Source organism: Anabrus simplex, chromosome 1 (assembly GCF_040414725.1).
Source record: "Anabrus simplex isolate iqAnaSimp1 chromosome 1, ASM4041472v1, whole genome shotgun sequence".
Lineage (NCBI taxonomy): Eukaryota > Metazoa > Arthropoda > Insecta > Orthoptera > Tettigoniidae > Anabrus > Anabrus simplex.
This window is the reverse complement of record NC_090265.1, coordinates 1,079,347,491-1,079,374,539: the sequence shown is the minus strand read 5'-3', so window position 1 is coordinate 1,079,374,539 and position 27,049 is coordinate 1,079,347,491. Positions and strand designations below refer to the sequence as shown.

Below are 27,049 nucleotides of genomic sequence, written 5' to 3'. Positions count from 1 at the left end.
ATTCCTGCTGGTGTTTAACCTGTAACTACACATCTCATTATATTACCATGGTTTAGCAGGAGGGACCGATGTATTTCAGAATTGTAGTAAACATGGCAGGATGCATAAAATAAATCACAAGGGGCTGATGAACCACCCGATATAAACAAGATCAAAGAGGCTGAGATTTGCCGCAGTTGGGGTTGATCTTGCAGAAGGGCCAAAGCGAATGAAGAACAAGGAGTTATGGGCAAGTGTGAAGCAAGTGTTCATCATGACAGACACAAAGCATTTGGGAGCATGAATAAGGAGGAAGAAACAGCCATGGATGACGGATGAAATTCTGGACTTAACGGATGAAATGGAAGTAAAAGAATAGTAACCAACAGTGATATGACCAGGTACATCAGGAAATAAAAGCCAAGATCGAAACCTCTCATGAAGAATGGTTGTCATCAATATTGAGAAATATAGTACGAAAATCAGCATGGAGAAGAGCTAAACAGTGGTGATGACAATAGGAGAAAGAAGGAATGGTTAGTATCAGGGCACAAAACGTTGTGATTGAATGCTTCCAATATTTGGGAAGTGAAATAATGCAAGATGCAAGGCTGGATAGAGAGAAGGGTACAAGTGGGAAATACATTCTACCAGAATGTAAGGAACCTGGGGTGGAAGCTCCTATGCAGTATTAATGTATGCATCAGAGACTTTGACAGCAAGAGATGAGAGTAAAATTCAGGCCAGTGAGACTGAAGTTCCTGAGGAGTATAGGTATGAAAAACAAGGAGAGACAGAGTAAGAAATGTTGAGGTCAGAAAAGAAGTAGGAGTAGAAAAAGTGGGTGACAGGATGGAGAAGAATAAATTGAGATGGTTTGAACATGTTTGTGAGGATGGAAGAGGGAAGGATACCAAAACCAAGTGTTGGAGGCTAAGATAGAAGAAGGAGGGCAAGATAGATAGTATAAGGAAAAGAAGGCTGAACTGGAGTAGTTATTGAAGAGGAATGGTAGAAGGAGAGCCAACCATCTACACACCGACCTGGCAGGAGCTGGACAAGTGGAAATGAAAATGCTGATGATAATGAGTATTGAGAAAAACAGTGTTAAACAACAGAAAAGAGATAGAATAATGGATTTATTTATCATAACAGGTTATTTGCCCAATTACACATGATTCAATAAAACATAGTATAAAACAAATACACGTTATATAAATAACACTAATTTCCTAAAATAATAACCAAGTTTAAACTATACCTAGGGACCTATATATATATATATACATATTTACAACACCTTAAATAAATAAATAAGTACATAAATAAAAATGAACCTCCTTAAATAATTGTCATGATTAAACTACATCTAGAAACATATACATTTTCATATTTACATTCAGGAGATCATTAGGGCATGTCTAATTTTAGACTAGGGTGAGTGAAAAAGGTCCACTGATTCACCCACCTCATTCAGTGGTGTTAGTGCCCTCAGCAGCGATGAGTTTGCCCGAGCTACAGTTCTCACTTCAGGCAGATGAAAAATATACCTTTGCCTAGTATTGCGACGAGGAGCATGTAATGGAATCAACTCCAATAATGTTGAGCAATCCACTCTACTTGTCGGACACTTATGAAGAAAGTGGGGCACATCTGCGGCACGGGTGCAAAGTCCTTATACTCATAGTCTCACAAAAAGACTCGTAACCGGTTGAAGAGAGAGAAGTAGCCAAACCTTTGTAGCTGATCCATTTTAAGAAACTTATTTGGACTCTTTCCAAGTTTTGTATTAAATACTGCTGCGTAGGTAGCCACACCTCGGCACAGTTTAGTTCAGAAATCTAAGTAATTTAAAACCGGGTGAGTTGGCTGTGCAGTTAGGGGCACGCTGCTGTAAACTTGCATCCGGGAGATAGTGAGTTCGAACCCCACTGTCGGGAGCCCTGAAGATGGTTTTCCACGGTTTCCCATTTTCACACCAGGCAAATGCTGGGGCTGTACCTCAATTAAGGCTATGGCCGCTTCCTTCCCGCTCCTAGGCCTTTCCTATTTCAACATCGCCATAAGACCTATCTGTGTCGGTGCGATGTAAAGCAAATTCTTTAAAAAAAAAAGGAAAAAAGTAATTTAAGCACTTTCTTAGAAATCTTGTCTAAATGTTTCTTGGAAGAAAGACCATAACAGTTTGAAAGTGTCACACCAAGATCATTTATTACGTACATTCACACAAGCTATTTGAAAATTTCATAAATGGTAAGAGTAATTTACTTCCAACTCACGTGAAAATGTAATAGCATTGCATTTTGAAGTATTCAAACCAAGTAGCCACCTTTTATACCAGTTACTCAGGAGGTTTAAGTCAGATTGTAGCAACTTAACAGTCCAACTCATATTTATCACCTTGAAGATCTTTAGATCGTCAGCATAGAGAAGACGATTACTGTGTTGTATAAATGTTGTTACGGTATATCATTTATAAATGTGACAAAGAAAAGAGGGCCCAGTAAAGACCCTTGAGGGACACCGTAAGTAGGGTGGTACAGCTTTGACATTATACCATCAGATTTTTCTACGTAAACCCTATTAGTGAAATAGCTAATCCACTGCAGAGCCCTGTTTCATAAAACATCTTTCACTAATATTATTACTAAGAAACCAGTAAAATTAACTGATAATGTTAGTATTATGTTTCATAGAGTTATTAGTAATAATATTAGTGCCGGGCTGAGTGGCTCAGACGGTTAAGGCGTTGGCCTTCTAACCCCAACTTGGCAGGTTCGATCCTGGCTCAGTCCAGTAGTATTTGAAGGTGCTCAAATACGACAGCCCCGTGTCGGTAGATTTACTGGCACGTAAAAGAACTCCTGCGGGACTAAATTCCGGCACCTCGGCGTCTCCGAAGACCTTAAAAAGTAGTTAGTGGGACGTAAAACAAATAACATTAATTATTAATTAATAATATTAATAATTCGTAAATTGTTTCATAGACAACGTGACTAATAAAAGTTACTCATATTATTAGTGAAACCAAAGTGAGTGGTATTTTAATATTTTGGCATAAAATCGTGGTCACTGAAATGGTGACTCTGATTCAAATAGCGATGAAGAACGAGTGTAGTTATTCACCATTCAATAAATGTTACGTCAAAAACAGCCTGTACTGGCATGTAACAAACATATTAATACAATGGGAAATTTAGGTTAGATTACAGAGAGTATTTGCTTGTTAGGATTGGTAATAGAACATTTCACTGCAAGGAATGAAGCATAGCACCTTCACATTGCACTCCACAGGTTGGTAGGGATACACAGTATCATTGTGTTTCTCTAGTGCAGTTCTGCTCGGACACTCCAGCTATCCTTTAAAATCTTGGCTTATATCACCAGTAAACCAAGATGATGGTGGTGATGATTATTGTTTTAAGAGGAAGTAGGCTACAACTGGGCAACCATCTTCTATAAGAACACTAATCAGATAGAAAAATGGAAAGGATCCGACATTTCGAAAAATAAAGTATCGGCCAAAGAAAGAAAAGGGCCACGAAGGGCGTGAAAATGAAAGACTCTCTCAGCCTCACAACCTAATACCGTCAGGGTCAGAAAAGAACAAGAGTTGATCAAGGGAGGTTGGAAGGGTAGGCAAAAGTAAGGAGCCTGGCAGAAGTAAGTTGAAGCAATGGCAGGACTCATCTCAGTGCCCTGTGGTCGCCAACCCACGCTTCCAAGTTGAGCCCTGGGACCCATTTTAGTCGTCTTACAACAGGTAGGGGGTACCATGTCTGTTATTCTACTGCTCCCACCAACAGGGGGTAGTAGACCAAGATTTTTGCTAGTCCATCTCAACAAAGATTTTTAAGAGCACATAAAATAAAAAAGGAACAAGGAGGGTTATAGTGTGCAAAAGGCTGCGAATAGTTGACGCTTTAACTCAATGGCTTTGAAACTTTTTCTCTCACATTATTTTCACTTTTATCCATTCTCATATGCATCAGAGTCACAAAACGAAAATATCGAGAGAGCCTCTCGAACGTGTGGATTAATAGTCGGTTGTAGTCAAGCATTAGCCTACTGCTAGGAACAAACCCAAACCAAGAACATATGCAACAGACTGATTCTAACCTCCATTTGTATCAGCTGACTGGTAGACTAATATTATTAGTTAAGATATTTTATTAGTCATGTGTAAATCTTTATGAAACAGAATTTGGTTAACTAATAATTATTTTTATGAGTTCTAATACTATTAGTTAGTTTTATGAAACAGGGCCAGAGCACTTCCTCCTATCCCATATGCTGACAATTTGATGAGTAGAGAATCGTGTTGAACTGAATCAACGGCTTTGGAGAAATCCATGTAAACAACACCCACTTGTTGCCTCCTGTCCAGAGATTCTGAAATGAAATTGATATACACTACCATATTGGACACGGTAGAGCATTTACAATCTATTATACACGATCTTTTCTGCCACCTTTGAAATGAGGGACAATAACACAACAGGCCTATAGTTATCAGACACCATTTTGTCTCCTTTCTTGAACACTGGTATGACGTAACCTTTCTTCCACTCGCACAGAAAATACCCTGACAAGAATGACATATTTGTTATGATGCTAAGTGGCCTACATAGCTCAGATGCACGTTTTTTAAAAACTACTGTGGATACGTCACCCGGACCAAATGATTTGGTGGTATCTAAAGATGCAAGAATTGAAGGTACATCTGATGGAGAGGTCACTATTGAGATTAGGCTTATATCACGCATGGACAAAGTGGACACATTACACTTTGTGGCAGGTGAGTGATACTTTTCAAACCTATCTGCAAAACTGTCCAAGATGCTCCTTTTATCCTGTAAATCTTTTTCGTCCTGAAGCATAGTAGATGGCAGGTGAGATGACCTCCGTTTGTTGTTCACAAACCGAGCTTGATAGCTGCAGTTGCTTAAGTGCGGCCAGTATCCAGTATTCGAAAGATATTCGGTTCGAACCCCACTGTCGGCAGCCCTGAAGATGGTTTTCTGTGGTTTCCCATTTTCACACCAGGCAAATGCTGGAGCTGTACCTTAAATAAGGCCACGGCCATTTCCTTCCTGCTTCTAGCCCTCTCCTGTCCCATTGTCGCCATAAGACCTAACTGTGTCGGTGCAATGTAAAGCAACTTGCAAAAGAAAAAAATGTTGTTCACAAAATTCCAGAAACACTTTGGGTTGGCAGATGATTTCGATTCCATTGAAGTTATATAGTTTCTGTATTTTTTGAGCTGAAGACTCGTAAATTCACCGCGTATGGTCGAAAATTGCACTTTATCACTAATATGGCCCTTTTTTTTTTTTTAACTTCCTTCTTACCCTCTCCTTTTCTTTTAATTTATCTATTACCTTTGTGTCGTACCAGCATGAGTACTTCTGCTTGCTAACTGCTCGGGGCGGTAGAGTGTCATTTATTACAGCACGAAGGAGGTCGTAAAAAAGGGTTAATGCCTCATCGATGGGGGAGGAATCTTCGATTAAATTACAAGGATGCAACAAAAGGAGATATCTCATTTGACAAAAATCAACCTTAGTCCATGCGAATATTAACTTCCTCTGCGGTACAGGACGCATAACTCACAGTTAAGATAAAGTGAATTCTACAGCTCGATGGTCGGATGTAATTACCTTTTCTGTCTCAAAGCAGTCCAAGTGTCCCCATAGTATTGTTCCAAGATTAGAACAAGGTCCACCAGGCGAGTTGGCCGTGCGGTTTGGAACGCACGGCTGTGAGCTTGCATCCGGGAGATGGTGGGTTCAAACCCCACTGTCGGCAGCCCTCAAGTTGGTTTTCCGTGGTTTCCCATTTTCACACCAGTCAAATGCTGGGGCTGTACCTTAATTAAGGCCATGGTAGCGTCCTTCCCAATTCTAGGCCTTTCCTATCTCTTCATCGCCATAGGAACCTATCTGTGTCGGTGCAACGTAAAGCCAATTTTTAGAACAAGGTCCAGGAAGTTCTCGTTTCTTGTTGGGAAGTGACACATTTGCTTGAGTCCGAATTCACTGATGACTTCAAGGAGTAAGAAGACTTCCGCACATCTTTGTTTTATAACAGGACCAGAATTCCAAGCCAGATGCCTGATGTTAAAGTTTCCATAAACTACAAGAATATCCTGTAGGTTTAAAACAGCTGTGATGTTGCCCAGTGTTGCTCATAGATACTATCCTAGCAGTCACTTCGTCCAGCAGCAAGTAGCAACACACTACAAACACAGCCCTTTTTGGTCTTGGGGTAGCCTTGATCACGAGGCACTCCCAGTCTCCCGCTAGCTCTAGCTGGGAAACTTGCCCTAGAGCAGATTTTACAGCAACCATAATCCCTCCCCCTCTCACTTTGCTAGTATGGACCTGATGTCTGCCTTGATGAAACACACAGTTCATTGCCAAACAGAATCATTTAACCAACTTTCAACTATACAAATACAATCTTTGCTGGCATCACTGAAAGCAAGGTTAAAGTCTGTCAAAGAATTACACATGCTCCCTACATTTTGGTACAAGAAATTCATACCACTGTCATGCTACGGTCCTGGGTTCGGTTGTATATCACCGGACAAAGCCCATAGAAGAACACAAATCACTGAACCAGATATCTTCGTGCTAGAGTTCGTCTGTTGTCTTCTCGCAGACTGGACGCCTGGTTGTGATGTCACCAGATACATAGTTCCATTTAAATTCAGCACGTGGGATGAAATACGAAGTTCTGAGCCATTCACAAGAACATTTTCCCGTTTTTCATATTTCGCGTCGAAGTCTAGCACGTTTTGATCCTGGAGGCAAACTCGAACGGACATGATACTATATTTGAACACTACTAATAAACAAAAGACACAGCGATACCGACACACGACTACTCCCAGTTGCTGTCTTTATTATGGCGTAGATTTCATGTATGATTAGTTTCATTTTCCGTATTAATGGTTTACGACTCACAATTACAGAATTTTCTGATGTTCCCACCTAATCAAAACTATATATGTTGTAAAATTTATTTATTTATTTACATCTAAATTGCAATGCTAGTTTCAATCCATGGATCATCCTCATGATTAGGGCTCGGATGTTTAAGACCTAAAGCCCAATTAAGTAAATATGACCTCAAAAGTGACAAAATATTACCACAAAAGTGACTAAACATGACTGAAAAATTACAAAATAAGACCCGAAAACCATTAATCTAAATATGGCCATTTTAAAATAAGTTATAAATCGAAACGGCAATTCCTTTGATATATTTGTTAACTAAATTCTTTATTCTTACTTTTATATCAATTTTCTGAATATACATGTTTAGCAGTTATTCACAGTCTATTGTCCTCGATTCATTTACCAAACATTTGTAAATACATACCTGTAAAGTACTAAGTTCGCTAATATTATCTGATCACACAACATTTTAAAAGACAAAACATGTTTGCACCTTTCATTGGAGGTTTGAAATACGAGAAAAGTAGAAATCAATTTATTTTTTAAAAAATATTTTGGAATGTTTAAACCCAGATTACATTATATTACTCAAATGCGTTAAAGTTTAAATAGAGCACCACGAAACAAATTAAGTGGACGTCTTTCGATACATTATGGTAGGGCGACCGGGCAAATAGTGCAGACTCGCATAACTTTTTCATTCATCTCCGTGGGTGGTGTTGAAGTGTATAACAAGATTCATCTTCAAAGCATGAGGCACAAAAGACCTCAGATTATCACTTAACAATTCTTGTAAGAAGAGAAGCTCCTTTCTATGTTACAAGACATTATTTTTGCATATTTAAGTAATATTAAATCACTGCTGTCGAGTATGCACTCATCTTGAAATGTACTGGTACCTTATCCTCTAAGAACATCATTTATCTTGCCACACAGCGAAAACCTTCACTTCGATTACGCATGTTTTGAAGTTTCCATTTTACACTGACACCAACTATTCTATGTGATCGTTGTGCTAAAAGTTCAACACTTCTCACAATTTCAACACTTGCATGAATTTCTAAGCTAGCAGCTTTTAAACAAGTAATTGCCCTCGAAATTATTCAAAAGTTTGACTTAATATATGCCAGACTTTCTGACAAACTGTTCGAAAAACATTCCTGCGCAATCTTGATGGAAGAGGCAGAGTATTCCACTTGTATTAACTACAGATGTGATATGGAAAAGCAGTTTTGTGAATAATAGTTCATTCGGAAAGTTGACGGTAATTTTGCACATCTACAGCTGTTGCCAAACTGCCGAAATATTACATTTCTACAAAAATAGCTCAAAATATGACCTTATGGTAAAAAAATAGCCAAAATATGCATTTGTATGACAAACAAAAATTAGTTAATTGTGACGATAATCACCTGATTGGCACCAAAATCCAATCAGGCAAGAAAATAGAAACAAAGAAAACATATGACTTGTCCTAAATATCCGAACCCTACTCATGATAAAGATGTTGATACACTATTAAATAAATAAATTTTACAACATATATACAGGGTAGTATTGATTAGAAGGGAACATCAGAAAACTCTAATTATGGCATAGATTTGTCTACGATATTTTCGTACCGAGCTCGATAGCTGCTCTCGGTTAAGTGCAGCCAATATCCAGTATTCAGGAGAAAGTGGGTTCGAACCCCACTCTCGGCAACCCTGAAGATGGTTTTCCATGTTTTCCCATTTTCACACCAGGCAATTCACACCTGTATTAAGGCCAAGGCCAATTCCTTCTGACTCCAGCCCTTTCCTGTCCCATCGTCGTCATAAGACCTATCTGTGTCGGTGTGACTTAAAGCAACTTGTAAAAAAAAATTTGTGGTAATAAACCAAAAACGTAACAACAGTTCTTTAGACCTTACAATAGATAGGAACAAAGATCACTTGGCATACAAAATTTATAGAAAACCAACCCAAACTAACAATACCATATGCAGAGATTCATACCATCTAGGAATTCATAAAAGTGCTACTTTCCACAATATGATTAATAGAGCCTATAAAACCTAAAATATCTCGAAAGAAATATTATTTATGAAATAGGTACTGATAATGGTTTCGCTATAAACTACATAGACAGAATATCTTAATCAACAAAATAAAAATTAAGCCACAAACAAGACTTACAAGAAAACCTTCACCCTTAACAATAATAATATTTATCAAATCACTATTTTCAGAAAACACAACTGTGAAATAGCATTCCGAACAAATAACACCAATAGTCAAATAATATACAATTGGCGTAGTATTACACAAACAGTAGATATATAAATTCGGGGGGGGGGGGGGTGAATTACAAATCAAAATGTGCGCAATGCGAAGAACTTATATAGGTCAAACCAGAAGAAACTTCATGAAACTTTACCTTGAGCATACAAATGAAAAAAAATACAATAGATATTCGGCGATGAGTACACATATGAATGACTTTCACCACATGTTTACTAAAATAGACCAAGATTTAACATCCTACACACAGCAAGTGAAGGTGCCCAGATGAACATACTCGAAACAGTTTATATTGAAATAGATCAGAAATCGAATCCTAAATATAACGTAAATGAAATTACAGACAGCACAAACATATTATTAGATTAAATTTTAGCAATAACATCACAAAAAACAAATGCAGAAAGATCTACCAGTGATACAGACCTCCAACAGTACACTTCCCGTATTATAGCATTTTTCGTCCTGTTCTTGCCACACCCTCCGCGCCTGCACATGATCATCCACCTGACGTTAAATCAGTCAGCGGCAAAGCAAGACAGCACACATTCTAAAGGGACCAGCGAGGAAATGAGTGCTTGAGATCTTAGAATTCATTTATGTGATCAAAGTTATTCAATTTTACTAAATACACTGTTCTGTTTCTTACCTTCTTTTTTTTTCCCCTGGTTAGACTCCCATAACATCTTATTATGAGAGTCATATAATTCAGGATATCCATATTGAGCTACATTTTTCAATCGAGGAGTTTCCCCTGCCTTGTAGTCCACTTTTCAACAAGGAAAATACACATTGTACAGTACACTGCTTAAAGTTTTAAAGCTATCAATCGCCTGCAAGTAGAATAGCGCATTGTAAAGACATAGTGTTCTTCATAAGAAGAAGAAGAAGAATACATCCACCACAGAACATTACATAATTTTACAAACTTTTTAACTATTCATTACATGTGTTTTGAATTTGTTATGTATCTTGTCAGTTTATATGTTACTAAGCTAAAGATGTTTCTTAATAGGAAATGATTTAAGTGCCATCTATGACAATATTATAAATTACATGCATTGAAAGATGGAAAGTTCTCAACTTTAATTAGATAGCTTCAACACGGATACCTAATAATGAAGTTAATCAGGTGGAACTGGAGTTCTTCGAATAATTTTTTTGAATGACTTTTACAGTTTTTAAGAACATTAATTTTCTATCTATGTATTTCTTGTTTATGTGAATGAGTTTTAGAACACTGTGAAGAAAGCAGGGTAGTCTTAACTAAGACAATGAAAGAGTTAGTAGGAGGTCCGAAGCAGCACATACAGTACATTCTTACCTATTCGTGGAAAAAGATTTTTGAGCAGTATGCATCGCTTATCTTGGAAATATACTTTTGAGTTACTTAGAAGGTACGTTAGCATATTATTGTATAAATTGTCATCAAATGAGTTTTACTTCCATTTCCGTGAATATGGAAAATTTGAAGGTTTAAGCCAGTCTTATGTGTAAACTAGGCTTCCATCCTAACTTTGTTTTACAATCACTATTGCTGTATTGATATTCAGAATACCTTATTGCATTACATTAATGGAAAGGAGGACATGTAATTAAAGATAATTTTTGTGTTGTCTGTTTCAGTGGTTCCAGGTGTTGATGGCACCATGTACACACCTCTATACCAGCAACATCACCTTACGACCACCACCACGCACACCACAACAGTGCAGTTTGCCCCACCACCACCGCCTCCTCCCCCTTCGTCCACTCCCCATGTGTTCAAGAGAGAGTGTCAGTAGCAGAAAAGAGACTCTGTTACTGTATGCAATATTAACCTCAGTGTAGGTGTGACAGTAACAGGAATTAAACCTTCCTGGTTCTGTGACATACATTATCACACACATATTGTGATTCTATTGAATTTATGAAAGTTTTGTATATAATATGTTTTATTATGTTGACTCTGTTTTATGAGTTATATCAATTTTAGGCCAATTAATTTACTGTAAATGACAATTTTAGGCCTTATAATTTGCTGTAAATGAGTCATTGAGGCTGTATTATCAGCAGATGAATGGAGGAATTGTCCTAAGTAACGTAGCAGAGAGTGTATTTAATGTACATTGTGTCTTTCAAACATTTCTTTTCAGTTTCCTTTAGTCACATCTGTGTGAAAACATAATTGCCTTCATTCCTCACAGAAATGTGTGGATGTCCTTTACATTGTGACTGGTGGATTTTAGTACACTATTTTATATTACCATATTCAGAGAATGGTTGTAACATACCTTAAACCAGTAACATTGCTAATCTTTCCCATTATGTTTTGATGATGGAAATTCAGTTGTCAGTTATCGTGTGCTTTTCCACTGCTATATTAAATTCTTTAAAATTGAAGATTCTTAATGTTTTTATGCTTTCCTCATGTGCAATTTTGATTCTTTTGATTTATCTTAGTACAAAAATGTATTAAATGCATTTTTGTTTTTTTCTTCCTCTGTTTGCTTTAATGGTCTTAAGAAGTTGCACTGTATGTACAAACTGTGTACTTCTAAAATCACTATCATTTCATTAAACGAGAGTATATATTTTTATAAGGACAGCATGCTTTGAACATAATTAAAAGGGATATACACTACAAATCACTGTAAATTGCTGCTTTCCTTACCAAAGTGATTTACTTTTCATTGTTAAATATAATGGGAGAAGATTTGATCTTCAAGAGTGGTGGAAGGAAAAGCCTAATTATGTAAAAAAAGAATCAAACTTATACTCAATGAAAAATTTGGTATTTCATTTAGTTGTCTTTGTATTTTTTGCATTGTGAAATATGGTGAGAAAGTCATACAATGTGTGTTTTATAGAGAATATTTAACAGACTTTTTTATAATTTGAAGATGTGTGGCTGGTAATGGTTTCTTGGATCATGACTGCATACTGTGTTAGGGTTTGTCTTTTTGTCAGGTCCCTTAGTGACCCATTTGGAATATTCTTTGAAGTAGACATAAGCATCTAGACTTCAGTTACCAACACTTTGCTCCTTGGGAAGTTCTGAATTCATCCCTTCACCTGCTTTCCATTTTATTATGATTTGTTCTCATTCTGTATACTCCAGGCATGTTGATATTGTATTTAACCCCAAAAATGTACAAAAATAGAATGATGTTAATATTATGTGGGAATACTGCAGACAAGTAGTAATATCAGTCACTTTAAGTGTGAGGAACTTATTTATAAATAATATTTCATTGGTCAGCTCTATGTAGATGTTGTCTTGGCTGCTTTGAGATTCAGAAGTTACGTTATGTTCTTAAGATTAGAAGTTGAATTCTGGCTGAGGGATGCTGAATTTTGATAAAGTGGAAAAATTACATCTCTCTTTTAATGTTACCAAATTAAAGAATTGTGGTGACACTTCATGTGACTATCAAGAAAAAATTGGATTAATTTGCCTGGCTATTGTTACCATTGCTTGGTGGTGCCGTTTTCATTGTGAAATTTGGTACCTAAGTTGCCATGTAATTGATTTTTACTTTTAAAAGAACTTTCAAGAAAGGTACCATAGACAGGATACCTAGCTGTTGTTGATAACAGTTTGATCTTCATTAAAGAATAACAGATAATAAACATTTAGCCACTTCATTTGTTTAAATATATTCACAGCTTCTTCACTTGTGCAGAATAATAAAAATGTTCTCATTTGCATTATATGTACTATAACTGTTTAAAAAATGGAGGAGGAAGGAGAAGGTCCCACTTATTTCCCTCCATATTTCATCTGACTTGAACTATTAAGTTGCTCTGTGTGGTATGTATGTGCGATAATTTTTAGTCCAGATGCATTTATACAAACATATTTGTGATTAAAGAGCAAACAACTTGGGTAACTCTAAACTTAATATGAAATTGAAATATCAATACTTGTCTGCAAAATTACTTTAATTTAGAAATGAGATACTAGTTATTTCTATTAGTACACTTTTTTTTTTTTTTTTTTTTTGCATAAATGTATGTTTAAAATTTTCCAAATTATTTTCTGGTCTCTTTCAAAAGGTCTAAAACACACATTAAGCACAATCAACAGTTTCAGTGAAATTAGTGAAATTATTTCCATCTGTTTCAGCTTCCAAAATAATTTCAGATCATATCTCTACCATATTTGTTGACAAAGTGGACACTTGCCGCTAAAATATAAGATCCAGCCACAAAATAATGTAACTATCGTTTATATACACAACTAACTTTATTAATATTCCAAATATATATCTTTATTACACAAATACTTCTTAACTACTGTAAACACAGTACTCCTATAAGTTCATTTTTGGAATGTAACATAAGAGCTTTTACGCTGCCATCATACCTCTCAGTAGTTCTTTCTTGCAACTTAGTTTATTTAGGTGGTAGCAACATCATCATCATCTAATTATTTCTGCCCTTTCTCGAAGGAATACGTATTTTGTTCTGATAGAACCAAATACTGTTGGTATGGTAGATGGGACAAAAGAATCCATAGAATCTTTGTAATGCCCTTTCATATATAGGGAATCGTTAATGGTTTCAGATTGTCGTATTGAAGAAGCTTCTTTATGTCTTTCATTAGAAAAGGCCTTTCAGAAACAGTGTCTTCAGTGACATCCAAACGTCTCCGTGACCCTAATTGCCCGATGGAATTACTTTAAACATTTCATGTGATCATGCTTCAAAGTACTGAATCTGTCATCATCTGAAATGGTCACCCAAAACCATGTATTGGACTAGCAGTTCTGTACAAATGACCATTTATATTTCACACATAGGCCATGAGTAACTCATCAGAAAGGGGTATGTGTATTTTCTAAATGGTTGATTGTAGTAGTAGTACTAGTATCTCTCCTTGGTTGTTTCCTTCGATCTTTCCTTATAGATAGTTGACGGATGACTGTTTCAGATGTTATAGCTGTTTATGGATAATGAAAGTAGGGCAGTTCATACAGAATTTCTTTTCTTTGATAGTCATGTTTCTGTAGACATCTGTAAGTACTAATTGATAGATAAATATATATTTACCATTTACCATATATTACCATTTCCCATCCTCGAAGAAAATAAGAAAATAAATTACCGTCTGTCACACTCAATTTTGAAACTTCACTAGTAACATGTAGCGAGAAGAGTTGAAATCATCTCTGTAAGGAGAGGAAGGATAAATGACAGATACAGTGCCCAAAGCATAATAATGTAACAAATAGTTTGCATTATTCTCTGGATGACCCATGTATCAAATAATTATATGTCATTCATTGTCATATGTGAAATTGTTAGCTGTTTACATTCAACTTCTGAAAATTTACTTTTAAAGACATCATAAGTAGCATTATACCAAAACAGGTGAAAATACAATATAACATACTAAGTATGAACATCGTCAGAACTGTTGCCAATGATGTTTTCACGGCCCATACTTGTAGACAGATGTAGGTTTTTGGGCTTATGCCGTGTCAAGAAAATAAGGGGAAATTCTTTTCTTTTCGCAGAGACCTGTGCTCTGCGTCATCAGAAGAAAATCTCGGCTGTCCACGAGAAAGGCTTCTAAACAATGAGCTTTTGAATTTAGACGTTATAATAGAAGTGGAAATGGTACGTTCATTCGTCACCAGATGGCTCCCCGGACGCGGTACAGCGCTAGCGTTCAAAGTGGAAGCTGACGGAACCATCAGAATCAGTCTAAGAGGGTCACATAACATGTGTACGTAAACATACGACTTAGACACAAGCCTGGAATGAAACATCTGGTGATGAGGAACAAAATTTGGAAAACACAGAGACGAAATAACAGTAGTGAAGGGACAGGGAAGGGAACTACCTACGTATATTCTTAATGGCCGGCAACCAGGTATTACTTACTTGATTGATTGATTGATTGATTGATTGATTGATTGATTGATTGATTGATTGATTGATTGATTGATTGATTGATTGATTGATTGATTGATTGATTGATTGATTGATTGATTGATTGATTGATTGATTGGCTATCAATGAAGTAATACCTGGTTGCCAGCCATTAAGGATTTACGTAGGTAGTTCCCTTCCCTGTCCCTTCACTATTGTTATTTCGTCTCGGTGTTTTCCAAATTTGTATGTTCCTCATCGCCAGATGTTTCATTCCAGGCTTGTGTCAATGTCATATGTTACATACACATGTTATGTGATCCTCTTAGACTTATTCTGATGGTTCCATCAGCTTCCGCTTCGAACACTAGCGCTGTGCCAGGTCCAGGGAGCCATCTGGTGGCGAATGAACGTACCATTTCCACTTCCATTATAACGTCTAAATTTAAAAAGTCATTGTTTTAGAAGCCTTTCTCGTGGACAGTCGAGATTTTCTTCTGATGACACAGAGCACAGTTCTCTGCGAAACGTAAAGAATTTCACCTTATTTTCTTGACACAGCATAAGCCCAAAAGCCTATATCATGTCTGTCGTCAGAACTGTAAACTTACTTGAAACATTAGATAATTCATACTTTTCATATTCTTTGTTCTCTAAAAGTATACCTCTATTTCACCGTTGAAAGGTATTCTGAAAATTCTTTGACTTAATGAAATTTCTTTTCCACATTGCCTTGACTGTGATCTTACCTGACAAGAAATGACTTTCTTTCTTATTTTTCAATAAGTAATTACTAATAGGAGTATGTAAATAGAGTGTGTAACTAAATTACTGTATACCAACAAAAAATCAGGGATGTTCTTCGTGTTATATAAAGACTGATGATGCAATCCATTTGGTGGAAAATATTTTTCTTTTTGAGAAAATAAGGTTACTTTGTTACTTCTGGGTGCACGAGCCATGTTGAAAATCTCACTGTATTAGCTGTGCCAGAGCGCAAATCATTGTCTGCTGCTGTGCTTCAGGGAAGAGAGGGGAAGTGGGGTGTACGTTATGTGCAAATGCAAAAGTTTCTTCGTTCGACTCGTGCAGAATATTGTCCTTGTTTCTTACAGGTAATATCCACAGTTTCTTTATTAAGCAGCTGTAATTGCACACACAGTACAAGAGCACACGATAATTAAGATGTACTTGTCAGTCATGGAATGTCCCCAATCATTTTTTCTCTTGTCTGTTGGTCTGAATCACTTTCTTCGTTATTTAACATGCATGAAGATGCAATGCTGGCACCACACAATCATGCATTCCTTTACTCACAACATTGTAAAAGGAATGAAATACTGAACAAAAGAAACAATACACCCAATGGTTTAATTACAGGAAATCTTCTCCTCTTATCTTCATGTAACAAGAAAAGTCCATGGGAGTTAAATCAGCCAAGCGCGGAGGCCATTTAATTGGCCCACCATGGCCTACCCATCTTCCTGGATAATTATCATTGAAGTGCTGGTTGACACGGCGAGTGAAATGCAGTGGAACGTCAATACAATACAGCCACATTCGCTGCTGAATACCCAGGGGAACATCTTCCAATAATCCAGGTGGTTCTACCAAGAAATGGTAGCATTTCTCATCATTCAGGCAAGGAGGAAGGACATACGGCACAAGTCACTAACAATGCCAGCCCAAATATTGACAGTAAACTTATGCTGAAATGTGCACATTACTGTCGCATGAGGGGTTTCTTCCGCCCTCCTTCACTCAGTCGCCGCCAATGGACATGAAGGTTGAATGATGAGGTTAATGGTGGTTAGGGTGCTGGACGTCATAAATCAGTGCGGCTTCTCTCCCATTGTCATTTGCTGCGCCATAGACTTGGTGCATATCAGATATTTCTTCGTTGATGCACCAAAACGGAGCCATTCTCACTGATTTATACCGCAAACTTAGTAGCTAATATGGACAAAAAGCTGTATGCTGCCTTGTGGGGCTGGGAAGTGAGTGTGCTAAACGAACAAGAAACTGTGCATTTGCACTGCGCATTATCTCTGTCTATTAAACACCCCACTTCCACTCCCTTCCCTGAAGCACAGCAGTGGGCGGCGATTTGCACTCTGGCACAGCAAATAAGGCGAGTTCTGTGAATTTGAATCGCGCGCCCTGAAATAACAAAGTAACCTCATTTTCTCCTCCAATCTGATTGCGCCATCATTCCTTATATAACATGAAGAACGTCACTGATTTTCTTGTCGGTATAATTTAGATAGATATTGGTTGATTTGTTAGTATGTAAATGAAATTGAAGAAAGTGTCATTTCTCTAGTTCTTGTGTAGCAATTGATCTTGTATATCAGTCTTGGAAATACTTCCACCAGATCTCTCTTGAGATGTTGGGAAGCATTTCTTCCACTTAGAGGGCAAAGAAGAAATAGTTCAAGACAAGTTTATAGCTTGCTGGAGGGATTAGTTATTTAATTGCGCATCCCTTTAAAACAATAACTACAACCACCAGCTTCCTACTTTGTTAACCAATTCTACTCTTGAATATTCTAGGAACTTCATTGTTTACAAGATGAACTATCAAGTGCTCTTGATTTAGATTACTGCTCTTTGTTCTCTCAGCCTTTCTTTAGCAGCTAAGCCAAGATATTGTGGCCAGCAAATTTTTTCCAATGATGAGGCAGTGTTTCTGTTTTTACTGCAAGTTGTTTTGTCAAATTTTATTGAAACTGAAATTTTTCAGGATTTAAACAGTAGATACTTGATGCGTATGTATCATGAATCTTGGTGCACAAAAGGTATTGAAATGTAAATTTATGGTCTTTTAAGAAAATAAAAAAACTATCATGACACAAAAAATGCAATGCTGAATGGAAATGTTTCTGTACTGAAGGTTAATCAAGGAAATATCAACCTATGCAGACAACACAAGCACTATGCCACATCAGTAGAAGGTGTAGCCTCCTCGAGCTCAGATAACATCCTACAACAGGGTTTTCCATTCCTTCAGGATGGCAGCTCAAAGTTCCTGTAGGTTTAGTGGATGATGCTGTCTAGTTCTCAGATTCCTCCCAAGCATATCTCAGATGTGCTCAGTCAGATTCAGGTCCAAGCTTCAAGCAGGGCAAAGCAGTTCGTGGGTACTCCAAGAGTTCCAACATACTTCATCGCTCTAGCCATATGTGGTCACGCATTATCCGCAAGCCCATAGGCTGTAGAAATCATATGCTCTGCCAGAAAAAGTCTGATACGACTGTTAGCAGTGACTCTGTTTCTGCCGGAAACCGTTAGCTCCGATCGTGTCGTAGAAGTCGGGCCTCTCCACATCATGATCGAACCTCCACCAAAGGGTTCCACAGAATTAATCATGCAAGGTATGTATCATTCCTCTTCCCTCTACCAGACTGTGTCACATCTATATGGTCCTCACAAAGCGAATTTTGATTCATCTATGAATAGAATTCATGACGGTTCTTCCACGTACCAATCCGCATGCTGTTTCGCGAACTTAAGCTTAGTTGTTTTATGTACCTGTAAGAGCCAAGGGCCTTGTGCTGGTCAGCCGAATACTAATCCAGATTCATCTAGTCTTCTTCTCAGAGTTATATTCATTATTTTCCAACTCCAGTTTCCCAGCTGCGGTGTGCAAGCATTTGCCATTCCCTTCTGTCTTCATACATCATCTACTCCGTGACTTTTTTTTTTTTTTTCATAATTTCCCTTACAAGAGTTCATTACCCCACTGCAAATTTGCCAAAGTATTACAACCTAATATTTGGTCATTTACGAGAAAAAGGATGTGGAAATTTCGTTGTGCATCTTGAGGATTATGCAAAATGGTCTTTGAATTGACTGGATAGCTCAGATGGTGGCGCTACAGATTTCTAGCCCAAAGGTTGTGGGATCAATTCTCACTACTTGCTCATTTTTCCAATCTGCTTTTTTAAAATTATTATTATTATACAAATGTCTATTTATTCATTTTCTTATAAAATGTTCTTATTATGCATATACACAAATTTTAAATACTGTAATTCAGTTAACAAAGATCTTGCTTTTTCTTTCCTTTTTTTTCTTTTTTTATGGTGTTTCCTTTTCACAACATATTTTTATGAAAAATATTAATTTGGTATATTAAATAGCATGCATAGTTTTCAGTAATAGAAGGGAGTAGTGTTTCGAATGAAAAAGGTTATTTTGAATCAGAATTATCAGTTGGAGCAGTGATTCATCCCACAAATATTCTCTTTGAAAGGGTCGAATTGGGTACAAATCTGGTTTCTGTAGCAGATAATTGAACATCCTTGTGTTCTTTTCTTTGTACTTTACATAAAAAAGATTTCATATACTACTCAAAATACATTTTTTAACCAAAATAAAATGTTCTTTCTCATATTTTATGTATAGGAACTGTACATACTAAAATAATATGCAAAAATAAAAACTTTTCATTAAGAATATATTTAAAATGTTTCTATTTACATGATTTGAAAATATTTTATCAAGAAATTGAATAAGATGCTTCAATTTAGAAGCATAGCCAAACAAAAACGCATTGGCAAAGTGAGCAAGCAGGCTGTGAGAATCGATCCCCCAACTGCAAATCCAGAGTGCTATCGTCTGAGCTATCCAGCCAATTAGAAGTCCATATCACATAATCTTTAAGATCCACAACAAAACTTTCAACACTTTCTTTTTCTTGCAACTGAATTAATATTGGGTTGTAATATTTTGGCAAATTTACAGTCGGGCAATGACCTCTCTTTAGGGAAATTATAAATCCCAACAAAAAAGACATATCTGGTTTTCTTGCGAGACCTCTCTTCTCACAGTATGCTGTTTGGCTTCTGGAATTTCTTTTAGATTGGGTGCCATCAGGTATCAACTGCATAATGCTCGCATGAAATGCTTGCAGTGTTGTTCTTTTGACGCTGACTAGCATCCTGTGTCTGATTCCTTTGGCTGTGCTGGACACAGTAGACTATGAAACACCACTAATTCTATCGACTAATTGATGGGCATGTCTCATTTCCAAGTAAGCCACGATGTTGACAGTATCTACCACACCGTGATGAAAACTGTTGTGATTTTTAAAACAGGACTTTTTGCTAACCACATGGAAAAGATCTGAGACACCCTGGTTTTGCTCATGTTTGTAAAAGTGTTGACACAGCTGCCAACAAAAGCTTATCTTTGTGTTGGCAGTAAACAGCTCAGTGCTTTACACCTACTGATTCTCTTTTAGACTCAGTTTTATTGTTGGAAAATGTGCAAAAGGGATGTAAGAATTGTGACGTGATTCTTAGGAATGCAAGCATAAACATTTTATCGGAATAATTAACTTGCAATGAAGCAGGACAGTGCTTTATGATTGGGTGATTGGATATATTTGCCGGTGAGTGTATAACTGCCGTGTTCTGTTGGGTACATTTAATGAAGAACTATCAGTTTGAAATGCTAAGAACTACTAAATCATTCTGGTCCATCTATATTTTGTTGCTCATTATTCCATATTAAGAACATTTTTTGGCAAGGTGGTGATGTACCATTGAATACTGCTTCTTGAGATTTGGGAAGTTATAGCTGTGGATCAAGAAATAAAAATTAGAATCAATAGTGACTGGCTTAAATACTTGGAAGCGTGTTTATTGAGGTACAAGTAACAACCATGTGGTATTGAGGTAGTGATGTCTGTAGAAACCTTTCTGAAATGACAGATCAGACAGGTAGCTTGTGTGAAACTTAATCCATAGAACATTAAAAGTAGAATTATTTGTAAATTCAGCAATCATCAATTCCTATAATTTACAAATTTGATGAATTGTTGGAAATAACATACACCACAGGAAATTCTACATTACTAAACACATGCTTCAAAATCTATAGTGCAATAAACATATAAGTTAACTACAGTTCTCAGAATTGAACTGTAGTAATAATGCCTGTGAATGCTTTCTAGGGGTCCGGATGTATAATCGTTGTTCTGATTATAGTAGAGCATGTCTCCGACATAGAAGTTATGTAATTAAGAGCTTCCTTCCTCCACAATTGAACAGTGCTTTAAGGTATGTTGGTTGTAAGACAGTATAACTTGTCTTTTACATGATTTTTGAAACAAGACTTTAAATTATGTTTATCTTAATTATGAATGAAACTACCAAAGAAGTGCATGCCCTCCATTGTCTGAATTTTGTATATTTAATAGCCATCTCATCATTCTTGTTATTTTTGTATATTAAGAATTATTGTTATCCAACCCTAGGTTGCTGCACGTCCTATAAATGCAGCTGTGCTATAATATTTGCTCTAAAATAGTCAGTTTACTTGATAAATTGTGGAAAATAAGGGATCGTTGAAAATATCTTGCATAATTCATATATTGTAAATGAATGAAATTTTCAACATTATTTGTTAATAATTGTAGTTATTTTGTAATACAATCTTGCGGTCCAGTTCATTGGAAGTCTTCGGTTGGTGCTGCTTCCCAAAACCCTTGTGTATAATTTTGAATAAAACTGTGGGGGGGAAAAAAAAATCTATTGACTGATAGTGTCTCCTTATATATATCCTGTACTACGTATTAAAGAAGTATTCTTGATATTAAAAACTAATCAGTTTTAAATTTACGAGACTATTCCAGCAAAATGTTTAAGTCTGGTAAGAGACATTTTATCAGAATATGCAAATTCATGGAACGAAACTACAACAGGCAAGTTACTCAGACTCTTAACAGAGCTACAACATTCATATATCTAAACATCACCCATCCCTGGAAAACACAAATCATTCTGATTTCTGTGACACTTCCCAGAATGCTCCAAGCATCTTTGTGTGAAGTAATGAACTATTTTCTTATCACTTCATTTGGATCCAGACAGATCAGCTAGTCATTTGGAAGCTTCCCTTATCTTAATTGAGACCTAACAAGATAACTTTTACCTTGTCAGTCAAAAGTGTCAATGCAGGTTGCCAAATTGCCTTCAACATGTGTACAAGTTATCAATATGAACTGAATATTACAGTACATATTAATAAAATGTATCTCCTCAGAATAAAACTCAGTTTAAGAAAAATAATGTTTGGTTTTAATTTTACATCTGACTTGTAAATTTGTATTTTATTATTAGTATTTATCTGTTCAGGGCAATTTGGCATTATGTACGAACCATGTTGATCATTTGGAAAGAATCCCTTATCCTGAATTCTAGCTGGGGAGCATTGAGAGGCTTGTAAATGTACTAAAAGTTCCCCAATATCCAGTTCTAACAGTATTCTATTAATCTGTATTTAAACAGCATTATGAAACCATGTTTGCTGTTCTGAAGATGGTTTTCTGTTGTTTCCCATTTTCATACCAGACAAATACTGGGGCTGTTCCTTAATTAAGGGCACAGCCACTTCCTTCCCACTCCTAGCCCTTTCCTATCCCACTGTTGCCATTAGACCTATCTGCGTCAGTGGAACGTAAAGCAAATTGAATAAAAAGAAAGTTGCCTTTGCCCCTCCTGAAGTATATAATTTTTCATAAGGTATGTGCTCTTCATAGATAGTTCTGTGCTTGCAACCATATTTTACTATGTCAGTCACAAAATCCATCAAAGTCTAGAAAAGTACAGTCAGTCCTGCTATTCTAGATCACAGTTTTCATGCCACACATTTTGTAGGTAAAAGACCATGGTCTTGAGTCAACCAGTCGCGACTAATGAGGTTAAGAAAAGGAGGGGCATGCCTGAAATATTTCTTAAAAAATGAAAAGTAATCCTTAACTAAAACCTACCTTATCACTTCATTTCTTCTAGACCAGTGTTGCTAAGCTGGGTACCCGTTGAGACTAGCCCACTGTGGCTGGACTGGCTTGACGTAATTGCGGGCAGCTTAGGTGCCAAGCGTATATCACAGTCAAGCGAGAGAGCAAACACATTTGGTACAGCACAGGAGTAACGTTCGATTGTGACTACGAAGTTTTCCTCACGTCATTTTGAACGAAATGTTGATTGGAATACAGCATAAAGAAAGATACTATAATCGCAAGAAAAAACTGTCTCCAAACATTTGTTTGATTTATACATCAAAGTTTATAATTTTTATGTTCCATATTGATAATATAATTATTGTAGATAAATGAGGTAATCCACCTAATCAATGAAAATGAAAACCTACAACCTGTTTTCCAGTCATTGACCGGGTCAGGGATGTAATGAATGAAACATATATAGGCTGTTATTACAATGGGGTCGCCACTCCCAAGGTGATTTATTAATGAGTGAAAAATGCTATGAAATGATAATGGAGAGTGTTGCTGGAATGAAAGATGACAGGGAAAACCAGAGTACCCGGAGAAAAACCTGTCCTGCCTCTGCTTTGTCCAGCACAAATCTCACATGGAGTGACCGGGATTTGAACCACGGTATCCAGCAGTGAGAGGCCGACGTGCTGCCGTCTGAGCCACGGAGGCTCCCACCTAATCAATACGGTATAAAATTAGTACTTCAGTTTATTTTAATCATGATGCTATTTTTGGCATATCGTCAGCCATACAGTCTTAAAACTCTTAAAAAACACTAATTGGCCACACACATCACAAAAATAGATAGCATAACACTTGAAAATAGTTCTGTTCTAATATTCAGTATACACTAAAATAAGTAACGGTTTTGAGGATGTAATGTAACACTTGAAAATTCTTGTGGTCTGTTGGTATACTTCAATAAATATAATCACTGTCTTGATCTATAAATCAACCAGAAAAATGTGTGAAAAGACATTCAGTCTGTATAACACTATTACTGTCTCTTTTTATCATTAAAAAAGACAAGAGTGCCTTGCACTGCCCTTTGATACATCCATAATTTCTCAAATGGATAGCATTGCCAACGCATTCAGTTTCTCATTCCCCTTATCATTTCTAACAAATGTTTTATCCTATTCAAGGTGGAGAAGGATTAGCCAGCATAACATGCATCTCAGATGACAGATTTGCAACACTTGCATTTGAAGTATTGGACTCGGCACCATAAGCCTTCATATATTTCCATTAGTAGGGGCTGGCTTCACCAATGCTCAAATCGCTCATTCTGTGAGTGTTAAGAAATAGTAGGTTCTACGCAGGTGCGAAGCAAACTTACCCAAGAAATATAGTGCAGAGAAGGGTAGAGGTTCAGCTTGACCGGCCAGCAAGCTAGAGGGAGCAAACTACGCATCAGATGAAAATATTGCCCCACTAGCTGCATGCTGCGGCTAGTACCAAAACTGAATGCATTAACATTCGAAGAGTTAGTACTTTTAAAACCATACTATATAGTTACTTAGCTGTGGGGGGCACGTGCCCCTCTGTCCTTTAGAGCTAGCCACTGCTGGTGATACACTGAAGGCACTATGCTGGTACGCACTAATATACAATTCTGTTAGCAGTTTTGTAGCATCTAGTTTAAGATACAATTTGACGGTTGTTTAAAAATCACTTCAGAAATTTGCTGCAATATTGCGAGTATTTCTGTAGCAAAAACAGCTTAGACGAGCATACTTTTTCCCTTTCGTCATCAGAGGAGTAAAGCCATTTGAAGGAAGGATTTTTTTTTTTTTTTTTTTTGTAAATCACCATCTAGCAACTGCAGAAGTAACTACATGGATAAAATTATGACAGCGCTACAGTGAGAAAATCAGTCATCATGTAGTGACTGTACAAAACAAAAATATGTGGATAAAATTATAACATTACTACAGTGAGAAATGACAGAATTTTATGTACCTAGATCGATGGGATTTGTCATAGACCTGCTGTCATCTCCCTCAGCTGAATGCATGGGATTTTGGTAAAAGAATGCATCTGCAAGTCTTCACTGGTTTGTGTTCCCATCATCATGTTACCAAGTTTGTGAAGAAGTACAGATCAAAAGAAAATTAGTGCCAAGTTTTAAAAGAGGAATTATTTGAAGTAAGTTATATATTTTTTCCATAGCATTAACGACATTTGATGGAGGGGCCCGTCTTGGGAGAATGCCTCTGTGGTCAACTGCTATCAGTATTTGCAGAGAAAGGTATACACTAACAATTCCTTGTTGCCGTAGAAATTTACTTTAAGTATTGTGCTCAGTTTGTTAAAATAAGCAGGTTTAAATTATCAGAGATAACCTGTAACATTCAGTCTCTTGGCAATACATGGAATTGCCATTTTAGTTTAATATATAGAAACTGTTATCAGGCATGATCGATGAGCTAGTAGTTGCATTCGGTCATGACTGATATAAAGCTGCAGTGTGTGTGGGGTGACCAGATGCAAATGGATTTGTTTTAAAGAGGACAAAATTATTTAAAAGGAGAACAATACTAAAAACAAACAAAAAAACAAAAATTCTTCATTGAGAGTCTGAATGTAGACATATATTTTAATTTCCGGACACATATCAAACAAAATTTATCCATTTTCATAATATACAGTAAAAGGATTTTCACACATTCTACTTTGAAAAGATTCCTGTTACCAGTCCATTGTGCTGAGATCAATGAAAATACCCTTTCTACCTTTGCATTGTGCCCTGCTATAGAAAAAATGTATTCTGCAAGTTGTAATAACTCTGAACTACAATCAACTTATTTGAATTGAAATACTTTGCCCATTTCTGACTACAAGGTAACATGTTAAATTCAGGGTCATTACTACTCTCGTTCAGAAATTGTTTGATATTGCAGAATTGGTTAAAATATTTCACATCAGTTTGAAACAATTTACACTTAGCTTGCAAACATAGAAAACATTTTTCATCATCATCATCATCATAATAATCAATATCACTTTTCAGCACCATCCATTTAAAACAGGCAAGTTCATCAAACATCAAGACCCATCGTTTTCAGATTCATAAATGAACTTCCCTTGCAATCTGTTTTGAAGGAGCTGACAAACGGTATCCAGGATTTTCTTCTTCTCCTTCGTGAATGGGTCGCTTGGGACCACGCGAAATCAACACTTTCTAGCGTTCCTGTTGGCCCAGTATTCCTTCATCCACAACGTTTGGATCTGTTTTCGTTGCTCTAACCATGTATGTTGTGTAGTCTTCTCTTCTTCCTCGAAACCCCATGTGTGAGTGATTTTCCTGATTTCATTCCGGTCAGATAGGTTTGGTGATCCTAATGCCTTCAGGTCTTTTTCTGTAAGCTTGTACCAATTCGGTCTAGTAGCCTTGTTCTTTATGAATGTATGTATTTTGTGCATTGGTCTGTTCAGGTCCATTATTTCAAGAACAGAATTTTTTTCCCTTTCTAAATGCATGATATTTACACGAAACATGGACATCAATGAATGTAATGCTGTAAGTATGCTTCACCTAATCTATTTTCAAAAAATGTAACTAATATCGTAGGGGGCTTACATGCAGATAAGAAATAAGTCTTCAATCCACATGGTAAAAGAGACAGTCAATCTAGTTTTGCTGCGAGACAGTAACTGCTTGTACAGTAATTAATGTCAACAAACTCACAGGATGACTTAAACTCTTCCATTCTCACAGTCTAAATGGAAAAATAATTATACATTTTCAACATTAAATGTGTGTATTCTGGATGTTGAACTGCACCCTCTTTCCGAGTTGCAATATGATGTTCCAAATCTTGCCTTGCATAATAAAAGAAAAGAAATTTCTGTCTCTTGCCTAGTTTGTTTTACAAAATATTTTGCTGTGTTTACTTTAAAGGATTATAAGCAGTGACAATTGAGAAACTAAATGCAGTCATGCAGTGAGTGAAATATTATTTAGCTTTATTTGAAACTGAAACAGAAGTTCCTACTCCACAAATTTTGCACTCCACTTTAAGTTTATTCCTGCTTTTCTTAAAAGCTGTATACTTTTTTTGCAAGGACATTTGTAAATTTACTCTTCCGTTTGGGCATTCTGAGTGCGTATGTGCCGATTTAAAAATATGCCACTGGATTAAGAAAGCACATTTATGATTAATGCAAGATTAACAGAT

The 27,049-nt window shown here is 36.6% G+C and overlaps 1 protein-coding gene across 1 annotated transcript in view; it reads left to right on the top strand.

Annotated features, from left to right (window-relative positions):
* The window catches only part of LOC136858065 (microtubule-associated protein futsch), a 335,767-nt gene extending 322,565 nt beyond the window's left edge, over positions 1–13,202 (top strand). The window contains exon 15 of the mRNA XM_068225267.1: positions 10,850–13,202. Coding sequence (XP_068081368.1) covers positions 10,850–11,007 — 158 coding nt within the window. The 3' untranslated portion in view covers positions 11,008–13,202. The remainder of the gene's footprint in view (positions 1–10,849) is intronic.
* Positions 13,203–27,049: the final 13,847 nt, after the last annotated feature.